The following is a 25,602-nucleotide window of genomic DNA, read 5'->3' as shown; positions in this document are numbered from 1 at the left end:
TTTTAATTCACTTCAAGTATGCCCAGAAAGTCACGTCACAGATCATAATGTGTATGATGTGAGTCAAAGTCAGGAAGCACTTGGAGAATGCCAAGTTACTCTTTCACATACCAGTTGTATGACTCTGGACATTATTTAACCTCTCCTAGCTTTGATGGGAATATTACATTTCTCACAGGGTTACTGAGCAGTCAAGTGCAGTAAAGATTTACTTGGATGTCTGCCATTCAGAGGACTTACATGTTGTTAGTCCCCTTCCTCTTATGGCATGTCTGTCTCTGAATTTTAGGATTAACTTAGTGAAATGTCTCTAGCACATGAGGGAGAGTAAACCACTTTGTTTAAGGCTTTTCTAGGACAGGGATTCTGCATACTCTTATGCAACATTAAACTCCACAATATAAGTCTTCAACATGAACTGTACTCACCAACAGCAGGAACTACAGGTAAAAAGATATTTTAACCTCATTTAATAATTTCCAAAAGAGCAGTCATTGGTTTCTCTGGGCCTCAGTTTCTACCCCTGACCATAGCCTGAGAGCCAGGAGAGCAGGGTTTGGGGACTGATTGCCTCTCTTAAGGGCAACTAAGCTTGGGCCTCAGAATTCGAAATCTAGAGAGTATTCATTCTTTCTATCTTGGCCTAAAAATCCATTCAGTTTAAGAATTTAAACCTCCGACTATTGGCATGCCACTCCTCGTAGAAGGAAGTGGGAGAAGAGTTTCCCAGTGGTACTGGTACCTGCAGGATGCAGGGGACACACGTAGCCATCATCACCATCCTGAATCAACAGCAAGTTACTGATTTTTTTCTCTAAATTTTGTCTTTTCTTCCTTCTTTACCATCTACTTATTTTCTGACAAGTGACATGAAACTCATCCTGGTTAAACTGGCCCTCATGGATCTTACAGTAAAAATTGAAGAACAGAATAAGATAATTCCCTATGCCAGGACCTAAGTGGGAAAGTTGAGTCCCACTGAGTTCCCAGATGAGCTCCAGGCTCGTCAGTTCTGTACTATCTGGCACATTAATGCCACACGTTTGGCTTTGCTACCAAGTTACCAAGTGCTACTTTTAGGGGACATGTCAAGTGTTAAATAATAAATGATAATTAAGATTTGTTTGTTGCAGTCTAAAGCAGCTCAAGACAAGCAATAGAGGTATCAACAGAGATATACCATCTCACTAAGCATAGATGCCAAGCAAAAGAAAAAGGGGGGATGTGTGAATATTGTTCGTGGAATCATCTTTTTAAAATGTCTCAGCTAAATGAATGCTGTTTACTCATCATCACGCTTCCTGCTGAAGTCTACTTCCATGGTCATTTCAAATCCACTGTTCAGCTACCTTGGAACCTGAAAGAAAGTCTAGGGCAAGTCAAAACTAAACTTACTTTAAGGTAAAGGTAGCAAGTTCTGCTGGGTAATGATACAGACAGAACCTCACTTTAATACCCTTCAGAAATCCTTATAACAGGTGGAGGCCTATTGTTATATAACTAGAACAGGCTATAGTTTTTTCATGTAAATGTATTTTGATTTTCATTTTGTTTTTGTTAAAAGATTATCCTTTTTCTCTTTCTTCTCCATGGGTTTAGGCCATTCTACTCTCTGAAAGTGAATAATGGCTCCAAGGAAAGCACTCTTAACTGATTCACCACTTCCCAATATTTTCCCCTCTTCTTCAAAATATAATCACTCCACGGTCAACTACACATGAGAATACTTCAATAAACAAGCATACCATACAATGAATGTTAAAGCAATATCTTTATTATGTATGGCTGTATTTATCATTCAGACATAGGGAAACCTCCTATAAGATATTTTGTTTGTCTAATTAATTATAATCATAAACAGAACTGTTACCAGGACCTGTTCATCAAATCATAGACACAGTATTCTTCACTAGAATCTCACATCATAATGACATCTGTTATAGCAGGATTCTGACTAGACAAAACTAGAAAATTACAGAGCATCTAGTTAAAATGTACCGGGAAAGAGTACATTTGTTGCATGCTAATAAGCATTAAACAAAGCTCTAGATATAGTCTACCTGATCTCATCTTCCCAAAGCCACAAGGCAAATTTTTTACCTATTTTATAGATAAAGACATTGAAGTTCACACTGCTAGAAAGTGGGAGAGCTAAGAATTAGCCTGGATCAAACTGACCCCTTCAACTACACTGTGCTATAAGACTTGGGAAACACAGGGAAGGACACAGATGATCAGAAGCAGGCAACAAAGAAATGAAACCACTGACATATTACAATTGAGCAGACACAGAGATAAGGCTACACACTTAACTAAGAGAGAGCACACAGCATTACCTGGCTTCTACTCCAGGCCTCACAGGTGGCTTTCCTGGTGGTGGCCGAGGCAAGAACTGAGATGAAGTTGAGCTATTGACTTGATCTGTGTTGACCCATGAAACTGGCCTTGGAATTTTGCTCTTTCTGGACTGGGAGATGATGGGTGTCAGAAAGCTGTCTTCAGCTGACTTGCTCAGGTGTGATTCTACAGCCAGTCTTGAAAAGGGAGTAAAGAGTTCCTCCTCAGCAAAGGGAGCAGGAACAGTGGCTAGTCTTTCCTCTAGCAATTTATCAGAGGCACTTGAGAGGTCCCCAAGGAAAGACTTGAGTTGCCTTTTTTCCACCAGAAGCTTGACTAGATCTGGCTGATAAGCTTTCTTTTGGAGGAGCTTTTCTTTTGCAGAGACTGGAGAGGATGATTCAAAAGTTGAGTCTATCTCCTGTGCTAAAACAGGGATTCGGCTGTGTCTAGTTACAAAGGATGACCTAACCACATCCTTCCGGGATGGTGGACAATGTTCACTCTCTGAAACAGAATGAAATAGTTCTCCATTTCGAGGAGAAATTTTCTCTCTCTTACCCTCTTGGTGCAAAAAAGTAGACAGATCTCCTTGATGATTCGGCAAGTCTTCACTCTTGATTTCATAATCTTTAGATAGTTTACTTTTTTGCATTGCAGCCACCTGGCCTATCTGTCCTTCAACATGTGGGTCAATAACTTGTGGAAGTATTTCTGAAGTTCCAGCTGCCAGAACCTTCATTATCTCATGATTTTTGTCTTGATTTGGCACCACACTAAAAGTCTGTGTCTTTGTCACATCAAGAGGTTCAGTAGTAGCTGAGTGATCCCTCTCCACTGTTACCAGGTCTCTGGGGAGAGAGGAGATCTCAACATAATGCCGCCCTTTATTTAACTTCTCATCTTCATTATCTGATCCTAGAAGAATGCTTTTCTCTTCTGTTTCCCTAGGAAGACTCTCAAATTCTCTCCCAGCCAGTCTATTATGGTCAGGAAGGTCTTTTGGTCCCAGGTCTTGGGATTTGTCGCACTCTCTAATATTGGGTAACGTGTCACGACCAATATGATCTATCTGAAGCCCCAAGTCTGTTTTGCTTCCTCCACTAGGAGGTTCGCCCTCTGTTACAACAAGGCCAGAGAGGTTCTCCCTGGGAGAGTAAAGCTCCACAGTGAGCTCCATGGGATGAAGGCCTTTCTTCTCTGGTTGCTGACCATAGTGAAAGCTCCCTGAAGTCGACTGTGTAGATGCCACAGAAGGTCTAGGAATTGTAATCTGAGGAGAAAAAAGTTAAATGCAATAATGTGGAATTATAAAAGAAGCAGCATGATTTCAGACTTAACACCTCAAATTCTAATTTATAAGAGGAACACAGATATCAAACTTGTCAACCAGGTCTGCTCAACTCATACTTAAAATGAATTCTTAGTAAAAATGCATGACCCTCAAGCTCCCCTACTCAGGAACTGTACAGAATAGTCTCTCGCTAAGGTCATCCCTGCCTTTTCTTTAGCCTGCTCTGTGCTCTGGAAGACTTCTACACACTAAACTATCCAGACACCCTTGCCTTCCGATTTCTAGTTGGGTTTGCCCAGCGGGCTGCATTAACACAGGGTCAGAGAGTTGGAGGAGAGAAAGATTTGGGTATTAGTTCTCTCTGCTTCTTCCTGATGGACTGCAGCTTTGGTGGTGGCTACATTCTGGCCAGTCCTGGCCACAGCTCCTGTCACATGGCACCCCCTACAGATACGACTCTCACCAGGTTCTGATAACAGCCCTGCTTCCTCTCTTTCTAGACTCAGAATAGGAATGGCTCGCTCTATTGCTGGTCCTGTTGGCTCTCTTAACTCTGCCTACACATCTGTAAAAAGTTCCTTTCATTAAATTCTCTCCAAGTCCCTTTGAGTTTGCCTGCTACTTCCAGCAAAAATACAGATACAAGATTATAGGAGAAAATTATTGGCAAATTTGTTATAAGTTTAAAAGCTCCAAATTTATACGCATTTTGTCATTTCCTATAAATCCTATTAATTAGTGTTATGCATAATATATCTCCCTATAAGCAGACACATACAAAGATGTTTACTAATGTTTTACATCTTCTTTAATATTTTTTAAGGTAAAGCTTATGACAAATGAAATTCTACCATCCTTCCATGGAGATCATTTCAATTCTATGTGAATAAGATTTAATATTTAATAAAAATGTCCTCTCTTAAGATACCTAAAGTTTCTACATCTTCACATCTGTTAGAAGTGACGTATGAGGAGGCAGAAAATGTCACCCACATAAACTTGTAAGGAAAAAAGCCTTTTTGATAAATTTAATAATCGAGTCATTTAATGAAGCCTATTACATTCTAATAAAACTATGGAAATTGGTCTAAATTCAAAGCAAAATGAATTTGGAGCAGTCCTGGGAGATTTCACTTAGACCCCATCTCTAGTCCAATGGCATCAAGAAATTCATTCGGTTCTAGAGTCAGATAAGTTGTTTAGATCTGTTTCTCTGTGTCTGAGGAGCACAATTAGGTTTAAGGACATGTAAAGCTTGCCCTAAGGCCAGCCCAAGGAGAAAACACCTAATGAATGTCTTGGAATAGCTCCTGAATGGAACCGGGGTCCTGAGGCCCTGCAGGTTAATCCAAGGCAGGCTGGGTTCAGACATGAATTCTCACAATAATCCCAGACCTATAATGACCCTGGGGAAAAGGCAGTAAGTTCTATTGGTGCTGTCACCCTCCAGAAAGTCAACTCTCTTTTATTATTCTAAAATATATTCAGGCAGAGGGCGAGGGTATAGCTCAAGTGGTAGAGCACATGCCTAGAATGTATGAGGTCCTGGGTTCAATCCCCAGTACCTCCTGTAAGAATGAACAAATCAATTAACCTAATTATTACCCCCCCAAAAAAACCTTAAGTAAATAAATGTCACTGTTCAAAACATTTAAATTTTATTTTAAAAAAGAAAAAAAATATATTCAGGCAGATGGCGATTTTCTAGTATTTTTTAAAATGATATTGAAACCTAAAATTTATAGTTATTTACTCTTCAAAATTTACTTTTTAAGACCTGAGGGTGACGGCAATAAGAAAAGGAGATGTGAAATTATATTAAATACCAAATAAGAAGGGAGATGACTATATTTTACATTCAAAATAAACCAAAAGTCATTTCATTATTATATGTAATTCCAAGTACATCAGCCAAAATGAACTCAATAGTGTTTACAAAAATAACATTCCACTGGTCTTCTGAGATTGAAGCTAGGGAATCAATGCACTTTTGTGCCTAACACACCTAGATTCAGGAGATAAACGTATGTGTATATCTGGTATGAAAAAAGGGGTAATAATCTTGTATATAGAAAAAATATGTGCATCACTAGACAGGAAAGTTTACTTTCTTAAAAAGATTTTGAGCAATTATGATAAGCTGCATAAATTACTGCCATCTAATATTTATATAGCACTAATTTAAGTTTATAAAATATTCTTGAAATCATGTTTACTAATTCCATTTCATAGTTGCAAACTATTTTAACTGACTACTTTTATTAACACAAATTTCACAAATGAAGAAAAAACATAGTCAAAAAAAGTCAGGGACAGGACTCTAGGATTCTGAAAGTCACACACAGCATAGCACAGCCCACTGACATGCACTACACACTCTCATATGGAGTCTGGGAAACCACGTCCGCAAAAAACATTATCTATCAAGATAAAAGAGAAAAACCACAGATCAATAGCAGCACACAGAGAAAAGAAAGTTAACTCTAAGTATAGCTGAAAATAGCTTCCTTAACCTTACTCTATAAAGACACAAAGCAATTCCCATACTTGGGACATTCTACAAATAGACCAAATTAATGATCTGCCAGTAAGCCATATATACATCTTTTACATTTTTAATTTCTATAATTCACAAACATTTCATTAAGGCATGAACTCAATAGTTTCTTTTTTTCTATTCTCTAACTGTATCAGGTACACCTTTCCACAGAATTAGAAAATGACCTCAAAGTTTCTCCATTTCTTTCATATTTTTATTAATGCCTAGTACTGAGTCTGACTAACATCAATCTCACTACTTTTTAGTTCAGATAAGGCAGCCTCATTATTTCATAGTCAAGCCATGTTTAGAACTGCCGCACAGCAAGAGACAAAAAACTACAAAGAATTTGCATTTTAACTTACAAATTATCCTTTTCCTTTTCTCTAATTTAAGGATAATAATGCTATTAAGATTAAAAAAAAAATTTGGGAAATTCAACACTCATACCAAATAGTCTCTCTTCCAAATGAAAGGTATGTGGTATATAAAATATCTACATTTCGTTTTGTTTTTTGACAAATAATTTAGAAGAGATATAGGTAGTAGAATAATTTATTGGTTCCCACTGTAGCCAAGAATAACTGAGTTATAGAAACAAATTCTTGGCCTACTAAAAAAATTAAAATTTAACCATCCAAATTCCACTACAGACTTCTTTTGTTTAAAGTATCTTCGTATAATACCTTATACAAGTGTCAAAAATTATGAGTAAAACTAAAATACTGTTATTGAACCATGTTTTTATGTACCAAATTTTTACTTCTATAAAGACACAGTTTTGGTAACATTTGAATATATCGAGGCCATACATTCTAAGAGAATGTGTCATTCTCTCACTCCTTACCCCTGTATTGCTTACTGTGACCCCATATATGCTGGTTACTTTTGCTGAAGATATTGCTATATTGTGGTTTGGCTTATGTGGATAGATGTGGGGGCTGATGGGGCGGGGGCGAAGGATGGAGAGGGCAGCAGCCTTTGCTATAGAGGTGGGTAAAATTAAAAACCTACAGCCTCAAGAAAAGTTAAGTTGTTTTTTGCCTTCCCCTGTTATTTCATCTCTCTGAGGCAGTTGCTCATTATTAATAGTTTAATGTATATTTAAAGGAATTTGAAACTACAGAAATGTGTAGAGGTACTAAGGATCATAAATAAGTCACAACTCGCATCCAAAGAATGAAGTTCCAGAAAAGACAGACTGAAATAAAAATATTTTTTGGCTGGGCTGTAATTATTTGTCACATACGTGGCTACAGGATTTAACAGTTTCCAAGCCCCTTCGTGCAATCTTGGAAGACACTTGGGATGAATTTACTCCAACTATCCCCAACTTCCACAACCTACAGTGTTCCATCACAGCACCCATAACACTAAAAGAGGCATGAAAGCAGTGAGGAGGCTCATTGGGCTGTGAATTTTTTTTTTCTTTTTGGGGGGGGTGGTAATTGGGTTTGTTTGTTTGTTTTCTTTTTTAATGGAGGTACTGGAGATGAACCCAGGACCTCTTGCATGCTAAGCATGCGCTCTACCACTGAGCTACACCCACCCCATCCTGGGCTTTGAATTCGTGATGCCTAGCGCAGTCTCTGACACACAGGAACTGCTCAATAAATGTTGACCACATGAGTAAATCAGCCAGTGGATGCTTGGGTTCCTTCCACGAAGCCTTTCCCAAGTGACAATCCAGTCAATTATTTGAACACTTCACAAATGGGCTATTTTTTTTTACTTCCCAAGGTGGTTCATTCAATCTCTGGTCTTTTCTGACTGTTCATAGATTGAATTATACCATCACATATAATTCTAGATGTAATCTCATAGAAATAAAACTTTTCTATAATAATAATAACAAAACTTTCCAGATCAAAAATAGAAATCCATGGTTAGACAGAGGACATCTGGCCATTCTGAAGTCAATGTATATGCATTCAACTCAACTACAAAATCCATTTCAAGAGGTTAGTCAGGTGGCAATCAATCCCAAGTCTTTCTACATATTTCCTATACATTTTAAGATAGCAGGACATTTCCCTTTCATATCACTATAAAAAAGAAACAAGCTTGAATGAAAAAGATACAAACTAACAAAGTATTTCTTATCAGAATTTGTCCTAATTTAAAATATTCAGATAGGATGGTGATATGGCTTATTATATTGTCTAAGCTAGAGCATATAATCAGAGCTGCAAGAGATCTGGAGAGACTAATTGGTAGTACTACATATTTAATGAGTCTATAGTTAAGTTAGGGAAGTGCCTACATCTTCCTGCAAAAGTAAACTCCGAATGTAAGTCTCAAGAAGAGAACTGAAATATATTTCTATCCAGGTTCGCCCAAATGAAGGAAATAGTAAGTTTAATACATCAGATCTAAGTGTACAAGTAATGCAGCTGCCATTTCTTAAGGGACCATTAGTTAAGAAAAATATTTTTATTTAAAGATATCTATAAATAAGGGCAAACTTTTAATATCAAATATCATATACAAGTCTTTCAATAACTTGATAGAGAAAATGTTGCAGACAGTGTAGGAGAACAATCCTGGTGGACAGGACAGTATTGATGGCAGAGAGGAAAAAATACTTGGATAAATGGAGCCAAGGCTATAAAAGCCTTTATGAAGGGAAGTACAGAAGAATACTGCTGGAAAAATGCTTGAGCAACAGTGAGTACATAACATGGCAGAGTCAAAGAAAAGAAGAAACTGAATCTGGGAAGGTGGAAAGAGGGAATTAATCGAAAGAGGAAGGTGGGGTGGGAAAAGGAATACAGGGAAGGGAGGGATGCATTAGGATCTGCCTCTAGCCCACAGAGTATGGTACCTTTGTGCAATTTGGAAAAGGATGTCCTTCAAAGAAGAAACAGCCCTGCACAAAAATGCACAGTTTGGCTAGCAAAGTTTGGGCTAGATTTCAGCCCCAACTTGTTCCCTTAGCTAGGCCACTTTATGCAGTGAACAACCTATATAACTGTATAAAACAGTCCTAGGAAAGAAGGAAGAACCAACTAGCTCTGATGAAAAAGTAGGCAAGCATTTATTTCCCTATTTTGAAGTGCAGGTAAATTCCTACAGAGCTGTACACAAAATCAAATTGTGTTACTTTTTCTTACTGTTTTACACCTGCATGCAGAATTCTGTTCCAATAGAAAACATTTCAGCTTGGAGAACAATGTTGCGCCTGGTGAGCTGGAAGAGATGGTTGCTAGATGATTACAGAATTTAAAGAAACCTTATACTCCCACCCACGTAAGAGCAGATGTAGCTGCTCATGCTTGAGGTGTGTGTGCAGTTGCTTACTGCCTCCACATCTGGCTTTTGTGGGGCTCACATAGTCACAGAGGGCATCACCGCTTACTGATAAGTACAGGCTAACAGGCGTCTCCAACTAAATGCCCAAACTGACAGTAGAATTTCCTCAAAATATTCCTTTGAAGAAGGCCTGTATCACAGTTACATTCAGGTGCTTGTTAAAATGCAGATTCCTGGCTTCTCACTATCCCAGACCTATAGAAGCAGATCTCGAAGTGAAGCTGGGACTTTATTTTACAAACAATGGCATCAAAGCTGGAAAACTACTATTTAAGGGGAATGTAAAATATGAGAAATTTCTGAGTGAAGGTTATGAAGGAGAAAGGACAAAAAGAATTAGACCCAGTAACAGTGTACGGTATAAAGTACAAACCATGAATGATTAAATATATGCCTTTCTCACCATATTTATAATATAGAGATCCAAAATCTCTAGAATTACAAATGTTTAAAAATCATATATATACACACACAGAGAATTCTTGTGATATAATTATACATGTCATTCTGAAATTAGGTTATAGTGACATTTCATGTATTAGGTTGCTACCCTGGCAGAAAACCTCACCTGTTGAGAAATTTTACCTTGCCAGACAGACTGCAGACCTCAGTCCAGACATCACTCCCTACACTCATTTGCCAAACTTAGGCCCCTGCTGAAGAATCTTAGTTGATCAACTATTAGTCCTTTCTTAAGAGCTTGCTGAGTGGATAACAGAAAATGACAGGAACAAATCACTCACCGCCGTGAGGGGTCCGTCCGCTTGGGCCTCCATTGGACTTGTGGGTGTCACTGCAATAAACTGACTCGCAGCTCCAGCCTGGAGTTCCAGCCTATCTGCATATTGTTCCGAAGCAGCAGTGCCAGGGCACTCCCTGGAAAGTGCTAAGATCACACCTGAGGTTTCATTCTTTAAATGATCATTTTCTGCCCAAGGACCCAATCGGAGCTTTTCATCTTGAGGTGATTCCTCTAGAACCTGAAGTACTTCGGGCTCTTCATCGGAAGGGCTTCCAGTTGTTTTATGGCCTAAAGCCTCATTTGTCCTAAAATCCCGAAGGTCCTGCTCCTTGTCCACAATCACCCATTCTTTGGAATCAACCTCCTGCTTGCAGGAGCTCAGGTTAACAGCTACAAATCCATTGCTGCCACCACCATCTGCCTGTTCAGGGGTGTTGGCAGACGCAGGCTTGGAAGCATCTGGAAGATATTCTTCATCATAGTGCCAGATGTGGTCAGTACGGGACACAGCAGGAATACAAGCCTTATGAAGCAGAGCAGGGAGAAGAGATTCCTTTCCTGCAATGGAATCTTTCTGCATTTTCTCCAAGCTTAAGAAAATGAATATAGGTTACTTAATTGTCCTAAGGAAATATTTATTATATATAAATAATATAACCTATAAGCATATAATCTATAAGCTCTATACGGAACTAATACTCATACACAGATAGAGAAAATATGGATAAAGCTTAAGGAGAGTTTCACAGGTTGATAATGTTCTTCTCCACCTGTCATAATCCCTGTTTTGGAAGATGAAGCCCATAGGGGGAAGGTGTCTCTCCTGCCCAGCCTAACAAAGGCCTAACCAGGTTACCAGGTTGACTTGTGTGACCCATTTCACCTTTGCTTTGCCACTTCAGTCCTACTGCCCTCTGCTCTCTGCTCTGAGGGACTGAGGAACAACTTATCCAAGGGACTTCTGCCTCACAAAGGAAGCTAATATACACCAGGCAAATACTTTCTGCATTTGTTTTGTCTTCAGAGAGGTGTGTAAATGTATACTCATTCAAGAAAACTCCTCCAAAGGCAGAGCTTTTAAGATGAGAAGGTACTGTACCTGTTCAACCACACCCAGCCTACTTTGCACAAAGAGCTCCACATAGGTGGTAGGAGGTGGTCTTGGTGGTTAGGGGGAAGCTTCAGGATGTATTTTCAGTTTTGCTGGATTAAAAGGCAGTTGATAATCGTATATAAATCCCTATGCGGGGCAGGCAATAATATTACTGGTGGTACTTTGCTACACTGGCTTCTGAGAACTGAGCTTATCTGCAGGGAAGCAGTTTAAGGAATACACTTGTTCCTCTAGTTAAGTCTGTAAATTAGGTGCTTCAATTCCGTCAACTGCTCCCTATTCATTCTAGCTTCTGGCTTGAGTTCATTTTCTTTGAGTATTTCTGTTCTCAACTGTCCTACCTCTCAGCTCAGCTCTTCCTTCAGCATGGATTCTCTTTTTGGTTCCATTCTTTACTGTCAGACTAATTCTTCCCCAAACTAAGCTTTTATCCCTATAACACTTAATATTCATTCCCAATCTAATGCACAACTGAAAATGTTTAAACACTGCCCAAACCCCAGTCCATCCTTTTGATCATATCAACATGGAGACACAAGCTTACATCACATAACTGCAGAACTGAATGATTACCATGTGAGGAAGAATACATGGCTATGTAGTACTGTTTTGGAAGCTAGATTGGACGAGGCCAGAATTGTCTTCAGACACAGTAACTACTATGTTAGTCAAATATATGGTCCTTCTAACCTCATATTTAATTGCCCATAGTAGCCACCAGGGATGTACACTGAAAGATGTGACTATTATTAAAGTCACTCAGGTCTTAATATTATTAAAGCTTTCTATAATTCATAAATATATCCCAACTTCTTTTTAAAGTTTCACTTCAGTCTTCTGTTATCAAAGTTAGAGACCATGAACTACTGTTGATACCTATGCATAGCTCTCTCAAGTTCCACCTTTCCTTCTTTTGAAGTAGATCGCTGAGCTCTCTAACGTTTCATCTTTCCTTCTTTATAGGTAGAATGATAAACATTGACGTCTGTTTTTCCTGCAGCACTTATTCATTGAAGGTCTTCATTAAATTGAACTACTTATCACTTGTATATGAATTACTTTTTTCCCTACTTCATGTATCCCCCCTTCTTCTTGCATAATGCCACCTTTATCATGCCCCCTCTAATGCTACACTGCATCTTCTCCATTCCAATAAAAGAGATCTTCCAAACAAAATCACTTCAAAATGTTCACTTAACTTGTACCTAGTGTTATGAAGTTACCAGTTCCCACTGCTCAGCTCCCAAAGCCAAAGGCTCTATGTTACAGAACTTGGAACAGTATTAGAAGACAAGTCACATTAAGAGTGAGGACGATAATTAAAAACATGGATGAAGATGGCAGCTTTATCAAATCAGTGCTACAAAAATGTAAGAATTCCTTACTTAAAAGACTTTACGTAACAGAAATATAGTAATAATAGTATCTTAGTTGCTTTAAAAAAAAAAAACTATTTTATACCAGGTCTCAAGAAACTTGTCGGTATCTGGCTTTGGCTCCAGCGCCAGACGTTTCTCCAGCTCAAAGCTGTGGATGGAACGTAACTTTCGCACCAATGGAACATCTCTGTCTGGCTGAGTAATCTCTGAGCAGACACGAATTGGCGAACCAAGGCTTGGAGCATTCAGAATACCATTTGCATGACCGTGGCTGTTTTCCTCTTCAGTAGCAGCCTAGACAAAACATAAAAGAAAACCATGCAAAACATTCCAGTTACTATACATAGTAGGACTCACTGAAGTCTCTCAAAATAATACAAGCAAACGATGAGAATGATTTTTCTGAAGATTAGGATATTTTAGCTAGTTTAATTCATAATATACTTGTCTGTTAAACCTTTATTAAATAAATTTTCTTTATTCTCAGTTTCAGTATTTTTAATTTTTTATATTTTGATTGAAAGATAAACAGACCAGAAACATTTAACTACAGTGGCTTTTCATATTATGTTTAACTAGATGCTTGCAGAAGCCTATTCCACTAAACTAATATGAAAATCTGGAGAGGATGTTCTCTTTGAGATATAAATGGTCTTATAAGAGGCAGGAGAGGTCGCCAAGCCTGAATACTCTGACTCATTCCCTCTCTAAAACACAAACAACAAGAAAACTAGAGCTAGAACAGTAAGGAGCTGGGTAGAGCAGAAGGAGGCTGAGCCTGAGCAGCCCAGAGGGGTGGGGCTGCCTAAGGACAGATGCCTAGAGCAGAACAATTATTAGGAAAATTAAGTCTTACAACAGCAGTAGGGTGAGGGAGGGCAGTCTGAGAGATCTGTTCTAATTAGAGACCCTCAAGAAGATGCCCAATTGGACTTAAATTGGGGGTACACTCTGGCTACTAGCAGAAGCAGAAGATAATCTTCTCTGAAGAAAGGTTTCCCCAATCCCCAGTTTAGGTCTACAGGATTTACATCAATTATTAATCAATGAGTACAACACTAAAGATAGTCAAACATATCAGAAGGCATGCCTCCATCACGAAGAGTCAGTGTAGAAATTATTATAATAATTTAAAATAAATTTTTGTAACTCCCAAAGACATCAAATATCAAATTTGTTCAGGTACAGGATCTAGAACAGCTATGCATAAAATGCTTAAATAAATAAAGGTCATTATCACAAAGATCAACAAAGGATTACTTGGAATTAACTGATGAATTTAATATAAATAATCAATTAAGTTGTTAAACAGAAAATTAGCCATAAAAGGCCAAAGTTATAAACTCATGAAAAAGATGTAGCAAAAGAAATTACCTAGAACGAAGCACAGCAAGAAAAAAATATGAAAAATGATATTAAGTGATATGACAGAATAAAAAGATCTAATATATGTTTATTTAATTGGTGCTCCAAAAACAAAGAACAGAAATGAAGAGGTGGCAATATTTAGGTAGAGAATGGCTGTTTATTTCCCAATACTGATAAAAAATTGTGACTCAAAGATTTAGGAAATGTAAGATATCCCAAGCAGGATGAAAAGAAACATGCACACGCCTAGACCCACTGTAGTTAAAATTCAGAATACCAAAGACAAGGAGAAAAGCTACAAAGTAGCTGGGAAACGATTATCTACAAAACAAACAAACAGAAAACCCGCCAAAAAAACAAGTCCTCTTAACACTAATAATTGAAGACAGAAGAAAAATAGCTGTCAATCAAAAATGTTGAATTCAGCATAAAGTATTTTTTAAAAAGTAAGGCTGAAATACATTTGCAACTAAGTGAAAATGGAAGGAGTCCTCTATCAAAAGATGTTAACTAAAGAAAACTTCTCAAGGGAGTATTTCAGAAAGAAAAATGAGTCCAGGTCTCCAAAATTGTAAGGAAATGGTAAACATCGATGAAAAATCTATATAAACATTACTTGTATAAAAGAACACCACCACTAGTAATCTATGTATTTTTTTAATAGGAAGGAATTAAAAAATAGAAGAGAACTAAATAAAGATTAATGATAACATGTGAAAGACAGAAAACTAAAGTAATTAAGGCCTATGTCAACTATCATTTCACTCTGTCACATACACAAGCACCCATATGGGCTGACTACTGAGAATGTCTCAAGAGACTTTTACTATCAGAACAGTTTGCTCCTGGTGCCATAAAGACAGCCATAGTTGACATCACAAAAATCAGACACTGACTTCTTAACTACTTTCCATTATTTATTCCTGATTACTATGGGTCCAGATAGTGCTTATTCAACAGCCAGACCACAGGGCAGCATATCACATCTATGCAGAGAATGTTTATGCAAATGACTCTCTGACTCTCATGACTCAAAGTATATACTGTTAATTTTTTTAACTATATAGTTTAACAATATAGTATATATTGTCCAAAGATAGGCCAAGCTCCTCAGAAGTAATCACAGAAAATTCTTTTCAAGATATCTTTCCCATTCATAAAGTGGGGCTAGCCAACTTTAAATCATGTTAACAGATACGAGCCAGCAGTCTTATTTTACACCAATAAATTTAATCTCCCTCCCAGCTAAACTTATAAAAGCATAGGAAGCAACAAAAACTGATTTGTAATTCATTGCCCTTCCATGCCATTTATCTGCATTTTATCTTCCAAGAAAATGGAAATGACAGGAAACAGTAAGATCAAAGAGAAATTTGGTATGATCTACCCCAAGATTATTCAAAACCATTTGATTCAGAAATCGTAGTCTCTCCCCATACTTACAAGTGGCCCTGCTTACAATCCTAATGAAGAAAAAATCATGTTACTTACTCAACATCCACTTTATCAGCTCATGACCAGTTTGATGCTTTCCACTTCCAACCCTCATTTTCCTACCTCCACTGGAGACAGTTTTCACAATGAGTAACCCCAGAGCTCCACTATCTACCCTAAGGAAGGAGCCCAGAGTCTTGACACTTTATTTGGAAAGACAGTTAACTTCTGTTCTTCAGGTGTCTCTTGGTCTCAGCATCTGGTTATTTTTTTTAAACTACCTTCTTCTTTTCCACAAAATACAAGATGAAGATTAACTTTTGGTGTCCATTCCTGAGTGTTATGGGCAAAATTAGCCAAAATGTTGTTATTACCAATATGTAAGTAACTAGCAATACAACGTTCTACTTCTCATTCAAAACTGAGAATCATGATACTTTGCTACACCAATAGGAGAAAAATCATAAGCACATAGAGAGCTATCACTTACTATGCAAGAAATACACACCTTACAAATCCCAAGCTTTATCTTATTTCTGTTGGCATCCATCTCTTCCCAGACATCCTTCTCCTGGGGACGAGGGTGTCCCAGAGATCCAGGCAATTTATCTGGTGACACACCAACAGGGATGCCATTTTCCCCATCACTAAGCTGTTCATCTGGAAACACTTCATCTGTATTTTCTCGAAGCAAGTCTCCTGGGATGGGCGTGGCATTGGCAATTCTGAAAATGAGGGGTTAAAAAACCAGAATCAAAAATTACTAGGAGACTATCCTATGTTTTGTTTCTGGGTTTAAAATGATGAAGCCTATACATAATTAAGGGAGTAAAACAAAACAAAAACCTCGGAAACTTAGGGCATGCCAATTCTGCAAAATTAAACTACATTTTGATTAACAGAATTTTCAAGCTGATTTAAAAATACAAATTCTGATGTAACAACTCACTGATTTAAGGGGGTGGGAAGGGATAAATTGGTAGTTTGAGATTTGCAGATACTAACTATTATCTATAAAATAGGTTAACAAGTTTATACTGTATAGCACAGTGAACTATATTCAATATCTTGTAGTAACCTATAATGAAAAAGAACCTGAAGACAAATATATGTATGTGTATGTATGACTGAAACATTATGCTGTACACTAGAAACTGACACAACATTGTAAGCTGATTATATACTTCAATAAAAGAGAAAAAAAATTTTAAACTCACTGATTTAATAATCATTTTAAAAGTGAGAAACATTTTGTCTATTTTCCAAGAAGTCTGTGAATTTTAGTATTTTCTATTCTTTACCCATTTTTCTTAGAGAACAAACACTATAAACAGAAAAATGTGTCATAGTGATTTAAGCAGGTATCAGATCAATCAGTTATGTTATTTCAATAGTGTGAAATACGCATTTGCTTTTTCATTTACAGACTTTTTACTAAGTACCTACTTAAAAGCAAGGCCCTGGGGACACAGAGGAGAAAGGATAGTCTTGCCTTCTAGGGGAAACTAGAAATTCTGCAATTATACAGTTCACATGGTTCTTTATGAAATGACCAGGAACAAAGTAGGAAGTATTAATTAGCACTTGTCTGTGCATTCTTTCAAAGTAATTTCATGTCCTATTCCCATGGTTGGTCACCTCTCCCTTGGACTTCTCACCCATGAGGGACTTTTCTAGTTGTCAGTTACCACTCACTAAGTGACCAGGCCCCTGCCAGTGCTGATGTTCTGTAATTCACTCCACACACTAGTTTGTTTGTTTTTTTGAACATTGCTGACTGAACACATTTAGCACACAATGAAACCTTTTCTTAGAGTGATCTGCACCATCTAAAAGTAGAAAAATACAGTCTTCAGTAGATTATGACAACACATATAATTATTATGAAAACAGGCATCTTCTCAGGGAACTCTAAGGGCAATGGTTACACCTTGGCCCAGGTGTCATATATACGTCATGCTGTGAGAACAAAGATCAGTGATTTGTCAGGGACTTGTTCCACCTGATTTGATGACCTTCACTACCACCCCTCTCTACTGGGGTCAGTGCTAATCTGGAAAAGCTCTGATAATGGGTCCCAGGAAAAAACCTTTTGTAAAGTACTCACTGTAGGTCTGACCCTGGGAACACAGTGAAAGGTAGTTTGGCCTAAAACACTTCAAATGAAAGGATTTATTATAAAAGTAATTCAAGTTCATGAATAGACTACTAAAGAGATACATTTTTCAGTTGTAAGTTCAATATAATTGGTTTACTGATGTGAGGAATTACAATGGACACTAACATATACGTGCTATGTGGTAACTTAAATGTTTATTGAAAGAATTCCCTCTATTCCTGAGGAAAGGAAATGGCAAAAGGAGGGATTCTGAATTCAGGAAGCTCAGTCTAACAGCCCCACATTTCTTCCCCCGTTTTAATCACTCAGTGTTCTTCCAAATCCTTTTTTCCCTATGCCTAGTTACTAGTCTGCTTCTTTCCAATTACCCTGATTCCTTGGCGCTCCCTTCTTCCACCCCTCAGGAGACAAACCACACCTCCACCTGTGAAACTGACTCTATTTTTACTCTACCCAAGTTTCCCTCTTACAGCGTGTTCTTCAGTATAATACCACACACTTTAAGGGACACTTCCATCTTCTCCACACAGGCTCTCTCCCACATGACTCAGGTTTCTCTCTGCATTTATTCCTAGTTTCATTCCTTACTTAATTACTATTTTCTTCCTTCTCCTATAACTCTGATCCAAATCTGGAGTCTGAGATATGGAAAGGAAGAACTCTTTCCCAGGAATAAGAATGAGCGAGAAAGATATATGTGAGAATATTATTAGCATATGGTCTGTTTACAGGCAAGGTATAAATTACAGAAGCAGACTAGGGAAAAGAAAAAAAATTAAGGAGATATATGGAAGAACTGGATGGATGTCAAGAGTCACAATAAGACCGGACATCCTTTCCATATGCCCTTCCCCAACATCTAAGGCAGGGGCCAGCAAACTAGGGCCTGTGAGCCCAATCTGGCCTGCTCACTTGTTTCTGCAAAAAAAAGTGTATGGTACACAGGCATGCTCATTCATTTGCATACTGCCTATGGCTTCTTTAGTACTATAGTGGCAATGGCAGTGGTGACAGACAGCAGAGCCCATAAATTTCTATCTGGCCCTTAGTAAACAGTTAAGGTTTGCTGATTCTTACCTTCTCCTGAACTTACTTTCTGGGACATAAATTATCATTTTTTTTCTTTAACACTCATTCTGTAGGGCTTTCCAGGTATTCTACCATATCATTTTCAAACAGAGATAACTCAGAGGTCAGTAAACTTTTTCTCAAAGGGCCAGTTAGTAACTGGTAGGTTTGTGGGCCTGATAGTTCACAGGCAAGATGGATGCTACAATTAGTAGGCAAACATGATGAAAAATAAGTTTATTCGAATAGCCTCAAAATATCTTCCCACAAGATACTTACTACTTACAAAGGGAAAAAAATAGTAACTTTACAATGGAGAAATCTAATACCACCTTAACCAGATTATCAACATTAATATCACTGTTAGTAAAATATATTGACATTATGTACCTCCTTATTTAATGCCGTCAGTTTCCCTCTGATCTTGGCTTTAAATGTATCCCACAGATTCCAATATGCAGTTTTTAAATTATCATTATTTTTCTTATAACTTCAGTTTGTATTTTCCTTCTCACTGAAGAGTAGTTTAATAGAAGGTTTTTAAGTTTCCAGGTGGAAGGGCCTTTAATATTTTTGTTCTTTGTTAGTTATTTCTAGCTCAAGTGCAGTGTGATCAGATAGTATAATATTTCTACCTTATAGAACTATTTATATATTTCTTGGTGACCTAACAAATGGTCAACTTTTGTAAATGTTCCAGGAGCACTTGAGCAGAAGGTGCAATCTCTATTATAAGAGTGTAGATATTGAAAAATATGCCTAAGATCTACCTTATTGATCACACTGTTTGTCTTCTATTTCTTATTCTTTGTTTACTAGAACTGAGTTATATATTAAAATCTCCAATTACTAGTGTGTTTCTTTATTTCCTTGAATCTCCCACAGTTGCTGCTTGCTAAAGATGACTGCTGTGATTCTGGTGACTAAACATTAATAAACACTAGTCCCACATGCAAACTGCAGCACTTAGCATTAAAAAGTACCCTTCCATCTTTCTAAGTTTAAATGCTTTTTTCAGCTTGACTTCTACATTGTCTGGTATCAAGATCATTATTCTCTTCTGCTTCCAATTTTCTGGTACATCGTTGTCCAACCCTTTCAGAAACTTTTTTTTTTTTAAGGTGTATCTCTTATATGTAACATGTGCATACAGTTACATAAACCAAACTAAAAATCCTTTTCTTTTAATAAATATGCCCATGCATATTTACTGCTATGACTGATATGTTTGGTTTTAACTCTGTTACAGTATTTTATAATTATAGTTCTCTTTTCTTATAGGTAATTAAATTTATATCCCCTTTTCTTCCCCTGTAATTATTAATTTACTACCTTTCAGCTCCAGATTCATCCTTTTTACCTATTCTGTGAAAGTGGATCTGTGCCCTTTAAATCTTTTTCCAGCTGGCACTGGAGAGACAGGAGGAGGAAAGAGTTTTGCTTTAGGTTCCAGTGTGCAGCCTGGCAAGCTTCTCCAGCATGTGTGGCTTTCCCTAGCAGCTGTCTCCTGCAGTACACAGACAGCAGCAACCAATATCTTCCTAGAGCAACCCCCACTAACCAGAAGTTTTGGAGCAGAGTGACTCTACTGAGATACCTCCAGTAGATCACTTTCTCTAGCACCCCCTAGGAGAGATTTCCATCAAGTTCCAGAGAACAGATTTTCAGCATATTCTACCAGAGTGGCATTAGAAGGACTTCCTTGACATCCAAAGAGCGAGGGCATACCCTCTCCAACAAGGTCAGAACTCAGCCCTGGGGTGGGGGCTGGGGGAGCTCCTCTCTGGATGCTTAATCTCAGCCCCAGGAGTAGGAATTGCATTTTCTATTTACTATTCCTCTACTCTTTACAGTTCTCTCTACTTCAGTCCCATGTTATTCCAATGTCATATTATAGGTAATAATTCTTCGCATCATCTCTCCCTGTTCAAATTACTACGTTGTTTCTCTTGCCTGATTGAACCCAAACAGATCCATGTTTTTATTCCTTCACCACTCAACTGACAAAGGGCATTTCTCTCTTTCTTTTTGTCTTTTTTTCTTCCTTAGAAGTTAAGTGTTTTGAATCATGCATGTTTTTACCTCCCTGTAGTTCATGATCTGATCCACCTGGACACTTTTTAATATTTTCATTCTTTGGATGGGTTTAGTCTTTCTGGTGTTGGTTTAAGATCAACCATAAGTCTCATTGCTAACTCTCCTCTTCCCCAGTTTTTACTGATCTGCCTTGAGTAAGCCTTGTGGCAGGGTTTGGTGAGGCAGGAGCATAAGAGATATTATACAAGGCCTTAGTGTTTTGTTTTTCTCTGTTTACTTGCTGTTATTTTGAATTGGGTACTCTTTGTCTTCAAATTATGCTGAGGACATAGTTTTTTGTGTAGTTTTATTTTTCCTTTCTTGTTATTTTTGTCTTATTTTAGGAAAAAACATTGGGAGATGGAAACTTAAAATGTCTTCATTGACTTCAGCTACCTGAAGTCCTGGATTTTTCAAGTTTGAGACTTATTTCTAACAACAATCAAAGGAGAAGAAAGACAAAAGCAGAAAAACAAGAATCAAAATTTCTACATAGGCTCCAGCTCTGTCACTAATGTTTATATAAAGCTGGATGATTCACTCAGCATTAGGATTATTTCCTCATTTGTAAAATGGGGTGGCTGGAGTAGGGCAGCAGGTCCCAATCTCAGATATGCATGAGAAACAGCTGATGCATATGGACTTCTGTCCCACACCCCTAGACATTCTGATTCAGTAGGTCTGGGGTGAATCCTATGAATGGATATTTTAAACAAACATCTGTGGTGATTCTATTGTAGCTAGTCAGGGACTCACATTTAAGAACTCTTAGACTAGCCAATCAGGAATATCTCTCCAATTATATAAGTCCATGTAAGCTTTTCTGATTCAATAAGCTCCAGTTATCCCATCTCATTATAAAAACAAAGAAATGGATTAGAAATTAAATGTCCCAATTAGCTCATTATATGATGATTTTTTTCCCTATTTACTTTTTCTTTAATCAAACTGTTTAAACTAACCAGAGCAGGTGAAAAAAAAAGGTCAGAAGGAAAAAAAAAAAAAAAGAGACAATCCCCCCCAAAATTAAAAAATAAAATACAAAGCATATAAAGGGGAAAAACCTAAAACCAAGAAGATGGCAACACACTAACCTCCTCCTAATACACTTTGAAAATGAAATCACTTTCCTAAGAGGAACAAGCTATGTGTTTTGCTCCCACTAATCTTATGCACAGTATAGTTATAGTTGTGGTTTGTTCTTTCCAGGGTCTCATATATTCTTCAGTAGTAAATGTAACAAAAGCCCCTTCTCATTTTGAAGAAAACCCACTGTAAATTTGACATCAATAAGTCACACAATCTCTAAGCTCCCAGTTCACGGTATAATCTGGAAGTACTTTCTAAGAAAAGTAAATCTAAACAAATACATGCACAAAAGCAATGTTAACTGAAGGAAATCCACAGGCATCCCCGTGTCTTAGCATTTGATCATCTAAGGGAATCTGGATGAAATAAAGACATTTCCGGTAATACAGTGCATCCAGGAAAGACCCTGCTGAACCATCTGTTTAGGACATACCCGATTGCCGCAGGGGTCAAGCGGGTGTGCAACTGAGGGGTGGTAGAAGTGGTGGTGGTTGTGAGGGAGCCATCAGTTCCAGTCTTCTCCCAGTCGAAAGGCTCACTCTCAATTACTCCAAAGGTCTTGATGCTGTTGTCAAACACGGATGTAAGAAGCTAAACCACAAAAGGAAAAAACTAGAGTAAGTCAACAGTAAACACAGTGACTTTATTCTATAAGAATACACACCCCAGACTCTTACTTTAGTAGTGCAATTTTTTTTAAAAAAACCTGATGATACACATAGGTGAATCTGAATGAGGACTATATACGAATGATGATATTCAATTAATACTGATTTTTTCTCAGTTGAGGTACTGGTTTGTAGTATGTAAGATAATGTATTTGTTCTTGGAAGATAAAAAAATGAAGTGTCACATCTAAAACCTAGTTTCTAAAACAAACAAACAAAAAAACAAACCTACTTTCTGATAGTCTGGCAAAAGAAAATGTGTGTTGTAGTATATGTGTGCATTCAGTTTCAACCACCTATGAGATCCTTTTTTTTTTCTTTTTGGTCTAAAAGGGGGATTTTTATATGGTTCAATTTAAATAAGATGACCAGTATTAACAGTTGATATATCCAGGTTAAGGGATAAATGGAAATTCACTGTGCTTTCTTCAAATTTTTTTGTGGGTCTGAAAAATTCTTAAACTGTGTATGTGCATACACACAAATATCAAAAAGAAATCTGCCCTATTATTTGATTTGTATTATATAAATTTCATTTTTTGCCTTTAAATTCCAGAAGTGAGGTGTTATCTTAGAAAGATCTCACAAAGATCTCCCTTTACTATTTGACAGTATGCAATATCTTCAATTTTATGATTAAAACTGGATTAAAATCTCATCATCTCTCTTACTCTGTTATCCTAAGAGATTCATCTTACACATTTCCCAACCCAGACCTGAAATCAGCACTTCTTCATTGGAGGATTTTATGAAGGCCTGCTTCAGGCTTTAAAAAGATTACTCTGGCTATGACGTGGAGAACAGATGCCACCAACAGGGAGGGTGATGGGGGTGCTATGAACAGAGGACCAGTGAGGAGACTAGTCGGGGAGCAGCACCACACCTTTTCTCATACCTTGTTACATGCAGTTCTTCCATCTGGCTGTTTCTGAGTTATATCCTTTGCAATAAACTGGTAATCTAGTGAGAACACTGGTTTCCCAAGGCCTGTGAGCCACTGCAGTAAATTAATCAAACCTAAGAAGGTAGTTGTGGGAACCTCTAATTTTTAGGCAGTTGGTCACAAGCAGCAGGGACAACCAGGACTTAGGAATGTATCTGAAGTAGAGGGCAGTCTTGTGGGAATGAGTCCTTAACCCGTGGAATCTGATGCTATCTATCTCTGGGTAGATAGTGTCAGAATTTAGTTGAATTGTAGGAACCCAGCTGGTGTCAGAGAACTGCTTGGTGGTGTGGGGAAAAAAAACAAACAGGACGGAATTATGGCTGCAGAACCCTTCAACAGTACTCTAAAAACAACTCCAGAAAAAATGTTTATTTGTCATAATATTTAAAGATTCACATGGCCTTACCTTTTGTTTGAGTCCGGAAGAAAAAATAATAAATGTAGAAAAGGAAACTAAAAAGCTAAAAGAAATTGTAAAAGGCATAGTTATAAAACCTGGAAATTCTCACTTTAGTCATATTTTTGTTAATGTTAAGTTATCCACGTTATAACTTAAGACTTCCCCAAATTGTCAGAGGTTGAGGGCTGTAGAAAATATAAAGGAGGTAAGGAAAATAGACTGAAACTCCACACATGAGAATTGAAGAGGCAAACCTTAGACTGCTCTCCCGACTCTGGAAAGAAAGGCTCTCATAGGTTCTCACAGAGAGAGATGCTTATCTCCCTACCCATGAGGCAGCATCTGCCTCGCTGTGTGAGCAATCAGACTGCTGCTGCTAAATGCTCTGCCCATACTGGGTGGCAATAGGGACGATCCTAAACAGCTTTTATTGCCAGATGTCCTTTTATCATAGAGTTCTTTTCTTACATTTATCGTAGTATTGAATGTCTCAGAAAATGTAGCATATGCCATTGGGCCCCAAATAAGAAACAGTTACTATGATGGTGATACTTGAGACCAGCAGGAGACAGAAGGATGGAGGGCACAGAACAAAAGAAACAGAAGGAAAGCTAAAAGCACTGAAGCACTAAAGGCACCCTACTGGGAACAAGCGGCCAGACGAATTAGAGCTCTGCAGATACTTTAAAGAGTAAAATATTTTTATTGTAGCCAAATAATTTTCCAATTCAGGACCAGGGTGGCTCTAAATCCTAAACTTCAATATTCTGGGATAGCAGAAACAGGATGAGTCAGGGACTTTTTTTTTTTTTTTTTTGTAACTGAATTCATTATATCACATTTGGCTAAAATAAATAATAATACCAGAAAACTCAATTCAGTTACTCTTTCAAGTAGATCTGAGAACAACATAAGTCATTCACCTTAGAAATCATATATATAGATACAGACACATACATATGTATGTGTAAATAAATAAAACTTGCGGTCCTCATCATTTTTTATACCCCAATACCCCTGAGGATTAAAACACTTTCCAATCAGAACAGGAGCTCACTGTGCAGTAATTCACAAACTGAAAAGGGGGCAGAGCAAAATCTGAAAAAAATCTTCCAGATGATTCTGCCACTTCCTCTTGGAAGACATGATTCATATCTCTGCATTGAGGATGACTAGTATATATCAAACTTCTTTACTTCTTTTATTTAATAATATATTCTTAGAAAATACAAACTCCTCTAAAGACTCCAGGTTTCTCAAATTAGGGTAACATGCACCTCCAGGGGATGCAGCCACATGCTGAAGAGAGTTTAAAGTCACCTGATAAATGTGGCACAGCTTCCTAGACTCAGAGGCAAGACACTGAATGTGATATTTTATAATAAGATGAACACAAAGAAGTTAGAGAGCAAAATTCATAGGACCATTTAGGATAAATCAAGAGAATGCAAAACAGTTTTGGACTTATGGCTGACACTTTAAGACTGCTCCCAGACCTCCTGAGAAACATGCTCATACTCTGCCACACTAGGAGAAACTGGTTAAACAGTATGAAAAGCACCAGAAGCATATCATCATCGGGAAGATCAATCTTCCTTGAATGGAAGTAAGGAAGTGAAGAGGGAGGGAGACTCGGGGTAGGGGGGCGCAGGGAAGGAGAAAAGACGAAGGAGGACCTGAGAAAAGTCTGCACAGGCAACAATGCGGTATTACTTTT

At 37.7% G+C, this 25,602-nt stretch overlaps 1 protein-coding gene and 1 non-coding gene across 3 annotated transcripts in view; one reads left to right on the top strand and one right to left on the bottom strand.

Annotated features, from left to right (window-relative positions):
* TTBK2 (tau tubulin kinase 2) overlaps positions 1 to 25,602 on the bottom strand; it is a 117,209-nt gene that overhangs the window by 2,916 nt on the left and 88,691 nt on the right. For both annotated transcript variants that reach the window (XM_032481407.1, XM_032481408.1), the window contains 5 exons: positions 22,305 to 22,462; positions 16,028 to 16,244; positions 12,800 to 13,011; positions 10,226 to 10,814; positions 2,337 to 3,610 (listed from right to left, as the gene is read on the bottom strand). In XM_032481407.1, the coding sequence (XP_032337298.1) occupies positions 2,337 to 3,610; positions 10,226 to 10,814; positions 12,800 to 13,011; positions 16,028 to 16,244; positions 22,305 to 22,462 (2,450 nt within the window). The remainder of the gene's footprint in view (positions 1 to 2,336; positions 3,611 to 10,225; positions 10,815 to 12,799; positions 13,012 to 16,027; positions 16,245 to 22,304; positions 22,463 to 25,602) is intronic.
* TRNAS-AGA lies at positions 5,129 to 5,201 on the top strand. The gene has a single exon. It is a non-coding gene; the product is annotated as a tRNA-Ser (tRNA).

The sequence above is a fragment of the Camelus ferus genome, chromosome 6 (genome assembly GCF_009834535.1).
Source record: "Camelus ferus isolate YT-003-E chromosome 6, BCGSAC_Cfer_1.0, whole genome shotgun sequence".
Lineage (NCBI taxonomy): Eukaryota > Metazoa > Chordata > Mammalia > Artiodactyla > Camelidae > Camelus > Camelus ferus.
The sequence above is the reverse complement of the archived record's forward strand: the minus strand, read 5'-3'. Positions and strand labels throughout refer to the sequence as shown.